We start from the raw sequence: 9,873 nt of genomic DNA, 5'->3' as shown, positions 1-9,873 counted from the left end.
TCTCCATTGCTTTCCACTTTCTGTCACCAGGCTATAATCAGGGGCACAGAATGCCCCTGTGTTTCCTGCTTGACAGGGGGTTGGACTGGATGGCCCTTGTGGTCTCTTCCAACTCTATGATTCTATGGTTCTATGAATGGGACTACCCACCTGCAATGCAGATGCTCTAGCACCAAGCTTTGGTCCTTCTTCTGCCTATCCAGCACTCTAGCAAGTAGTCCTGCTAGATCAGAGGTGGAGCACTTGCAGCTGTGCAAATATTACCAAAGTCACCAACTCCCATCAACACAAATCAGCATAGCCACCTGTCAGGGAAGAGGGACATTGTAGTTGAGCAGCACCTGAAGGGTGCCCACCCTGACCTAGATCAGTGATGCTTCAACTCCCACCATTGCCCATCTGAAGACCACATCTTCCATAGTTGAGAAGAGAATCACTTCAAGCAGGTACCTATATGTTGTTGGACTACAGCTCCCACCATCCTTGGCCTAGGGGGACCCAAGGTTGAAGAACGCTGATCTAGAAGACCTGGTGTCCAAACACACCTTAGCTGCCCCTGGTGCCCAATCTGTGTGGTCCACCCATACTCACTATGCAACTTCACTCATCTCAAAATTGTTGGGGCTTTTCGAACTCTCCGACACATTCAAAGATTGCAAAGACACCAAGTACATTAGCTGGAACTGAATGGCTGGTATCTCGCAGTCATTCTTCTTAATAACTGATTCTCCATCAATCCCACTTATTTATTTTTGCTCTAAGAATCCTTCGTGTATTCACTTATAACTCTAAGAATGCTTATGAGCTTACACCATTGTTTCCTGTAAGTTATGCTTGTTCGGTCATACCTTGGTTGCCGAACGCCTTGGAACTTGTTCGTTTCAGCTCCCAAACGATCGAAAACCGGAAGTGAGTGTTCTGGTTTTGAACTATTTTCAGAAGCCAAACGTGTGGTGTGGCTTCCACGACTTCCAATTGGCTGCAGGATGTTCCTGCAGCCAATCGGAAGCCGCACCTTGGTTTTTGAACAGTTCTGGGTGTTGAATGGACTCCTGGAACGCATTCTGTTTGAGAACTAAGGTATGACTGTATAAATTACCTTTCAGCTTATATGAATATATTCCAGCAAAATCCTGTAAGATGCCACCCTACAGAAGGGAAACAGAGACAGAAGGATCCCTCATCTTGCTTATAAGGTAAGCACACCTAGCTTGGAAGGGGGGCTGCATTTCCACCTAGCATTTCTTTAAGAGATGAATGACGGAGAGATCTGCAGCAGGTATATCTTTTACACAAATCCTGGGGATGGTAGTTTCTTAAGCGTTCATAGGAGACACCTCTTCCCTTCACAAAGCTACAGCTGCCAGATTGATTTAACAATCAATTCTTCTTCACAGGGAGCTCTGGGAATTGTATCTCTGGCAGGAAGAAAGGGGTCTCCTTACACATCTCAGCACCTTTAGCACAGCACAGTTACCAATGGCTTCAAGTAACAAGAAAGGAGAGTCCAACTAAACACCAGAACTTTCTGACAGTAAGAGCTGTTCAACAGTAGAAGGGTCTCTCTTGAAAGGTTGTGGACTCTCCTTCATTGGAGGTTTTTAAGCAGAGGTGGGGTAGCCATCTGTCATGGATGCTTTAGTTGGAAAAACAGAGACACTGTATGTATTATTATTTTTAATTAAAGAAAATCTTTAACAAAAACAATTGAAAAAAACAATATTCATGGCCGGGCATCGAACTCAGTCGAGGACTTGTCCTTGGTTCCAGAAATGCTCTGGCTGCTGTCCTCAGAAAAGGCGTTCTCAAAGGCAGAGAAGAGGGAGTGTTTCAGCTTCTCCTTGAAATCGTGCCCCATGAAGACATACAGGATTGGGTTGAGGCAGCTGTTGATGAATGTCAAGCTGGAGGCAAAGGGGTAGCCAATACGCAAAACCCCCATCAGCTCAGGCTGCACGAGAAGTTTTGTCTCGAGGAAAGAGAAGACGTGATAAGGGAACCAACAGATGAAAAAGGCCACAATCACAGCAGTGATGACTTTGAAGGGCTTACTCGATTGAGCCAAATTCTCCCTCCTCAGCTTCAGGACAATGGCCCCATAGCAAACGAGGATGGCGCTGAAGGGAATGGCGAAGGCAAATATGAACCGGCTGATGATGAGAGCTTGTCGGTTGAGATTCACTTCCTCCTTGGTCTTGCCATAGTTGTTAAAGCAGTTGATCACATTCTGATCATTGGGGTTTGGGGCGGTGTCCCTGAAATGTAAGTAGGGTGAACACAGCACCAGAGCCAGGATCCAAACACCCAGCGACACAAAGGAAGCCAGCCGGGGGGTCCGGTGATTCCGAGACCATACAGGGCACCACACAGAAATGCAGCGGTCGATACTGATGACCATGAGGAGGTAAACACTGGCAAAGAGGTTGAAGAAAGCAAGTGTGCTGATCACTTTGCACATCACCAGGCCAAATGGCCAATGAGCATTCAGGGCAATATAGACAACAGTCAAGGGCTGCGGGAAGGTGAAGGTGAAGTCAGTAATGGCCAAGTTGAGGAACCAAATTGTGTTGACCGTCTTCTTCATACGGAAGCCGGTGATGAAAATGACCAGCCCGTTACCAATGACTCCCAGCAGGAAGGCGAGGCTGTAGATGATCATAGTGATAATATTGATCCACTTGTACAAGTCATAGGTCCCTCCATTGGCCTTCTTCCCCAGAGAGGGGACAATCGAGGCATTAGAAGCATTGTCGGGAACAGTGAAAACTGGCGGCAGAGTTGTGTACTCCATTCCCTTCCAACCGAGACTCAGCAGTCGTGTTTTCTTTCTTTTCCTACCTGGAAAAAGAGAGAGAAAGACTGAGAAGAACATAAGGAGCTGAGCAAGGCGTTGGACCAGAGGAGCTCCAATGTCCCTTTTCCTTGGCTGGATCAGATTAATATCCATCCATTTCCCACAGAAGACAATCAAATGTCTCTAGAGAAGGGGTAGGTAGCCTTCAGTCCCTAGCACTAATTAGACTCACCATGCCTCCCAACTTCACCTGTAAGGCCATTTTATCCAAGATACATCCACTTGCCCTATATGACACCAAATATGTGGCTGGTGGAAACCTGGCTCAGTCAAAAGGTTGTTTGCAGAGCCCCTTTCACAGGAGTGTAGCACTAAATTAATAAAGTATAGGGTTCCTTCATGATACTTGCAGCCACGTCACATCACAGCCATGTCCCCTCAGTCATCCTCCTTATAGCCACAGCCCTTCTAGGATTGTTTTTATTTTTATTTATTGAATTAATAAATTTATTCACAGAATAAAATCAAGATATAAAACCACAAAATACATAACAAAAACAGCAACCCAATAGCCCCAGCCCCCACAAAAAACACACATTTTAAAAGGGCATAGGATTATACAGCCATCTGGGTTGGTAGAGACTCCTACCCCAAACCCTAGGAAGCCACTGCCAATACTGAGCTAGGTATACCAGTGGTCTGACTCTGTACAAGACCACTTCCCGTGTGCCATTATCCAGAATTCGTTTTTTAAAAGGTTAGTTCTACACTTTGCTTCAAGAGATGCTGCCTTCTTCAAGTTGATGTTCTAGGGCAGGGACATCCAACTCCCAAGAGACTGTGATCTACTCCTGGGGGAAAAAAATAGCCATGATCTACCCATTTGGGGGAGGGGACCCAAAGTTGTTGACCTGGGGCACACCATAAAACACTGCCCATGTACTAAACCTGAGGTTCCATTGTATTTATATTTTACCATTTTTGCCAACTGTGGCTGGTGACAGCTACAGCCATTCCTGGAGCGGAAAAACCTTTGCCACAGTACTTTATGCACTGGTTGCTTCAAGACTGATTATTGAAACACTCCCTATTTGGGGCTTCCTTTGTGTTTGAGCCAGAAGTTGCAGTTAATGCAGAATGCTGCAGCCCGATTGCTGACAGGAGCAAGGCTTTGCCAACATATAACACCTGCATTCAGAGATCTGCACTGGTTGCTACCTGGCCAAGCTGAAGGTGTTACTTTCAGAATATAAAGCCCTTAACAACTTGGGACCCATTTACCAATGAGATCGCCTTACCCCACCTGTGCCAACTTGACTGCTTTGATTGGTGGAATTGGCACTATTCCAGCTGCCGTATAATAGCCGTTCCACATTTGTAAGAACTCAACCGTTTAGTGTGGCAGCACCTGCACTTTGGAACTCCCTCCCTCTTGAGATCAAACAGGTGCCATGCTCTTTTTACCCCGCTATCACCCGAGGATCGACCTGTCAATCGCAGTCAACCGGTTGGACATCCCTGATCTATGGCAACGGTCCCTAATGTGACACCCATGAGCATGACGGCATGTCAGAAGACTTGCTGCCATGCCCATGATGCTCTCTGCCTGCTTTTGAACTGTTTCTTAACTTTCTTTTCTAGCAGAGCCACTGGGGTGTTGCAAAACATAATGCCAACTGAGATTCTAGCCACCCAAACAATGTCACACTTAACTTGACGCCATGTCCAGATCCCCTGTAAAAATGGCAAAAAAAGAAAAGGGGGGGATCAATTCCTAACATCTGCTAAAAGAATTTTTTTGGGGGGGGAGGAGAGAGGAAGGGGAGGGGGAGAATGTGGCTCTGCATTAGAGACAAGTGAATCGGTCAATTTCAGTTTCTTTCCATTTCTTTCCTTCTTCCAAGTGAATTGCTACACATTTCCACGTGTTCCTGTGGTTTGGTTTTTTTTCTTTTTATCCATCAAATTAACTCCCCCAGCTAAGCTGTTTTGGTAAAGGCAGGTCCTTTTTCTGCCTTGTGAAAGCCAAAGACGTCCACAAGCCTCAAGAAGGGTAGCTTAAGCTCTTTCTGGGTGTGAGGTGGAAACATAACCAAGGATGACGAAAATGCTGTTTCACAGTAGATTACGCAGATCTTAGATTATGCAGTGGAAGAACAAGAAGCTGGGAGGGTGAAGTAGTTCCTTCCGGGGGCAGAGGGGAGGGAGTAGAGTTTCCTCGGGGGGGGGGGGGAGGGAGTAGAGTTTCCTTCAAAGAACATAGCGCAGGCTTCTCCTCTAGCTTAACAGTGGTATAAAGGGGTCCATTTTATAAAACGCAGCTTCCTTCTCCCTGGAGAAAATCTCTCCCAGCCCAAAGATGTCACAAGCTATTTTGTAGAGATATTAAGGATCCAAAAGATCATTCCCTTATCATTCATCCATATGTCCATTGGCTCATCTAGCACAGAACTATCTGCACCGAGTAGCCATGGTTCCCCAGGGTTTCATTCAAGAGTCTTTCCCAGCACTGCACACCAGGGATGGAACCTGGGACCTCCTCCTAAATAGAAGGCAGGTGATCTACCACAGAGCTACAGTGTTCCCCGCAACTGCTTCTTGCACGCAGACCATTCTACATGGTTGGGTTGCTGAGACTGAAGGGTTAGGGTAGAGTAGCGGGAAGGCGGGAACTAATAAAATCACAGGAAGATTCCTCTAGTTGAGGGTCCCTCTAGTCCAGGATCCTGTTCTCACAAGTGGTTGTCTAGATTCCCTTGGGAAGTCCACAAGCATAATATTAAAAATAATTATAATTTATTATTTATACTTCGCCCAAGTGGCTGGGTTTCCCCAGCCACTCTGGGCTGCTCCCAACAGAATATTAATTAAAAAAAAGCAACCACATCAAATAATAATAATTCCCCTTAACAGGGCTGCCTTCAGATGTCTTCTAAAAGTCAAATAGTTGTTCATTTCCTTGACTTCTGATGGGAGGGCATTCCACAGGGCGGGTGCCACTACCGAGAAGGCCCTCTGCCTGGTTCCCTGTAACCTCACTTCTTGCATGGAGGGAACCGCCAGAAGGCCCTTGGAGCTGGACCTCAGTGCCAGGGCTGTCTTAAGCATATGCGGCACTGGGGTGCAAATATTCGCCTGCCCCTCCCCCGATTGCCCAGTCCCAGGTGCACAGGAGGGCGGAGCTGGCCGGCCGCCTCAGCGTCTCGCTGGCTTGGTCTCCCCCCAAACTCGCGGTGCAGAGCCGCCCACAGTAGAAGTGCCCACTGTTGCACTCTGACCGATGGGCGGGCTCTTCCCCGGACTCAACTCTCGGGCCCGTACTCTCGGCCTGGTGCCCCTGAGAGCCCGGTGGCCAGGTGCCCTGCACCCCTAGTGCATATGGGTTAGATGGCCCTGCTCAGTGTCTGGGCTGAATTAAGGGGGTGGAGACGCTCCTTCAGGTATATTGTGCTGAGGCCATTTAGGGCTTTAAAGGTCTGCACCAACATTTTGAATTGGGGGAGCCCATGCAGGTCTTGGCAGCCACTCCCAGTCACCAGTCTAGGTGCCACATTCTGGATTAGTTGTAGTTTCCAGGTCACCTTCAAAGGTAGCCCCACGTAGAGCGCATTGCAGTAGTCCAAGCAGGAGATAACCAGAGCAGGACCTGATCACAACAGCACTCTTGTGATTTTCAGCAACTGGTATTCAGAGTCCGATTCCCTCACACATTAGGATAGTCTTGGTGCTAAGGGTCTAACTCAAGAGAGACTAGAAGCAGAAATGGATGTGATTAAGGGTGCAGACACTAGAGTCATTTGCTATTTGTCAGTTCCAATGGCAAATGACCAGCTCTCCTGAGTTGATGCCATGGAAAGGGACATCATTACTTCTGATTTTTGCAATCCGGCTGTCACCTCAAGGAAATATCAAATCCCACCAAAACACTTTTTTTAAAAAGTAATCATTTTAAAAGAAAATAATTCTGCCCATGCCTTATTCTGTGAGGAAATGCTTTCAAAAATATGCACGTAAACGTGCTTTCTCTGAGGACCTTTAGAAAATTGCAGATCAATGTGGAAAGAGAAGTGAATGGATTTAACTAGTGGAATCTACCGGGTCCAGGAAGAGACTGAGCTGTTCTTCTCCAAAGTTGAGCTCCCTGCCTCGGGTTCCCCAGCCTTTACTCTCCTCTCTGTGTAGAACTGTTACTGCTCCCTTTCTATCTCTCTTTCCCCAACCTGTGCTTTTCTTAACAGCTGCATTTGGGACAGAAGCAGTTTTCCCCCTGAAGGGGATACAGTGATGAGCAAAGTTGCACCTACTAAATTTCTCCTGTTGTGCATCTGTTCTAAGAATGTTTCCCCATCAGGAAAACGGGAGATGGCAACCCTCCCTCCCCACCTTGATGTACTTACGTTACACGTGAGGATGTAGAGTTTTGCTGTGTCTCTGACTTCTATCTGTACTCTGGAAATGTGGCCGGATTCTGCTAAAACATCACACTTTAATATTGCGGGCAACAGGATGAAGAAGCAGAGGAAATAGGAAGATATTTACATTGTTGTGCAATTCAGTAAAAATCGAATGCTAAAACTAAGTACAGGACACACTGTTCAGTATTTGGCCCGGAAAGCTGCAATGGGAAGTGGAGAAAAGGGGTCAATTAGGTAATTTTTGGGTTTTCTACATGTTGCTTAGCCACCAGTGCTCTGATTCATGTGCAATTTCATACATAAGCTAGTTGCTTAGATCTCCAAATACTGCAGTCAACTGCAGTATAAGCATCTTGTTGGAACTCTTAATATTGCATAATGAAGGGAATCATATTATGTCACATAGAATTGCTGTGTTTACAAAATATATACATAAACATTTCTCTATAAGGAGCTCAAGTGAGGTTATTCCATATTTTTAAATATGTTTATAACAGAAGTATGGAATGATGGGCCACACAAAGCTACAAAAAGATAAAATGTGCAAGCTGTTTTGCTATGAGCAAACTTTTTCAGCAAAAGTCTGAATATAAAATATATAGAAATGCTGTAATATAGAATAATACTTTTTTGAAGCTGGAGGGAAGGATGGGAAAAGCAATTATATTATCCAAGGAAATCTTGGCATCGTTGTTGTTTAGTCGTTTAGTCATGTCTGACTCTTCGTGATCCCATGGACCAGAGCACGCCAATCACTCCTGTCTTCCACTGCCTCCCGCAGTTTGGTCAAACTCATGTTAGTAGCTTCGAGAACACCGTCCAACCATCTTGTCCTCTGTCGTCCCCTTCTCCTTGTGTCCTCAATCTTTCCATTCAATCCATTTCCATTTCCAATCTTGGCATTAGTTCATTAATAATTAGGATGATAGGGACGCGGGTGGCGCTATGGTCTAAACCACTGAGCCTCTTGGGCTTGCTGATCAGAAGGTTGGCAGTTTCGAATCCCTGCGACGGGGTGAGCTGCTGTTGCTCGGTCCCAGCTCCTGCCAACCTAGCAGTTCGAAAGCACATCAGTGTAAGTAGATAAATACAGTAGGTACTGCTCCAGTGGGAAGGTAAGTGGTGTTTCCGTGTGCTCTGGCTTCCATCACAGTGTTCTGTTGCACCAGAAGCGGCTTAGACATGCTGGCCACATGACCCGAAAAAACTGTCTGCGGACAAACGCCAGCTCCCTTGGCCGGTAAAGCGAGATGAGCGCTGCAACCCCAGAGTCGTCTGTGACTGGACTTAACTGTCAGGGGGTCCTTTACCCTTTTTAATTAGGACAGTACACTGGATCTGGACAAAGCTTGGATCCCAAACCAAATTGGGCCAATTCCAGTTTTTTTCTGGACTGGGTTGGGAAAAGCCCCAGATCACCACAGGCTGGCCCACCTGGAGTGATCCAGCACTGTCAAAAGGCAGGGCAAATGAGCCATGGTGGAGGGAGGAGGAGAAGGTGGCTGCTTTTAAAGGGTCTACTTTGCCAGCGTGTTACCTGAACTCTCCTCTCACCAAGGTTCAATCCTGCTCTCTGCAGTATAATCAGGAGAAGGGTGGGGAGGAGATGCGGGGTTTCTTTCTTCCCCCACCCCATCCAACCACCTTGGTAATATATTGTGAAGCCAACATTTGACACCCTCCCGCCAGCCCTCGTGGCGCTGGCTTAAGATGAGCTTTGGGAAGGAGGCACGAGGCTCTGGCAGGGTCCTAGAACCCTCCTACCTCCTTCCCAAAATAAGCACTTATTGGGCTTTGAGAAGGCACCCTCATTGCCTGTGCGCCCACCCCCCTCTCCAAGGTTTGAGGGACAGTGGACTGGAAATGTTTGTTGACCCCTGGGTCTAGTCCAACCGCTTGCAATTCAGGAATATGTAGCCATCCCATATGGGGATCGAACCTGCAACCTTGGCGTTATCAGCACCACGCTCTAACCAACTGAGCTATCCAGGCATGTCCGCAAGTTCTAGTGTTATACGAGTGGGAGAAAAGCTTTTCCCTTCCCACTTTTCTCCATATCACATGTAATTTTGTAAACTTACATCAGATCCCGTCTTACTCATCTTTTCTCAGAACCACTTCATCATTCTGCTTCCTCTTTTCAACTCTACATGATCTTTCCCAAGGTGACGTAACCAGAAGTGTACCACAGTCAGTGCCAGATTTACATGTAAGCTAAACAAGCTATAGCTTAGGGCCCCACTCTCTTGGGGGCCCCCGAAAAATTTAAAAACAACAACAACTGGATGCACATTTCCAAAATATAAGATAAAAAACCAAATAAAATAAAACCTACATACAACAACAGTGTTTTGTGTTGTGTAGGCTCCTATGATATAAGTAATTTGCCCCGCCTGCTAGCCTGCTCCCTAAAATATCACTGGTTTGCTCATTCCTATATATATGCCTACATTCTGCATGGACTGGTTGCATGAATGGCTTTAGATACCTATTAGATCCATAAATTAAAGGTAAAGGTAAAGGGACCCCTGACCATTAGGTCCAGTCGTGACCGACTCTGGGGTTGCGCGCTCATCTCGCATTATTGGCCGAGGGAGCCGGCGTATAGCTTCCAGGTCATGTGGCCAGCATGACAAAGCCGCTTCTGGCGAACCAGAGCAGCAC

The 9,873-nt window shown here is 46.6% G+C and overlaps 1 protein-coding gene across 1 annotated transcript; it reads right to left on the bottom strand.

Annotated features, from left to right (window-relative positions):
- Positions 1 to 1,662: 1,662 nt before the first annotated feature.
- LOC118086248 (chemerin-like receptor 1) lies at positions 1,663 to 7,299 on the bottom strand. Its single transcript, XM_035117644.3, has 2 exons — positions 7,192 to 7,299; positions 1,663 to 2,838 (listed from the first exon to the last, which is right to left on the bottom strand). The coding sequence occupies exon 2, from the start codon at positions 2,789 to 2,791 to the stop codon at positions 1,724 to 1,726; it is 1,068 nt and encodes a 355-aa protein (XP_034973535.1). The 5' UTR covers positions 2,792 to 2,838; positions 7,192 to 7,299; the 3' UTR covers positions 1,663 to 1,723.
- Positions 7,300 to 9,873: the final 2,574 nt, after the last annotated feature.

Source organism: Zootoca vivipara, chromosome 6 (assembly GCF_965207765.1).
Source record: "Zootoca vivipara chromosome 6, rZooViv2.hap1.1, whole genome shotgun sequence".
Taxonomy (NCBI): Eukaryota; Metazoa; Chordata; class Lepidosauria; order Squamata; family Lacertidae; genus Zootoca; species Zootoca vivipara.
The sequence above is the reverse complement of the archived record's forward strand: the minus strand, read 5'-3'. Positions and strand labels throughout refer to the sequence as shown.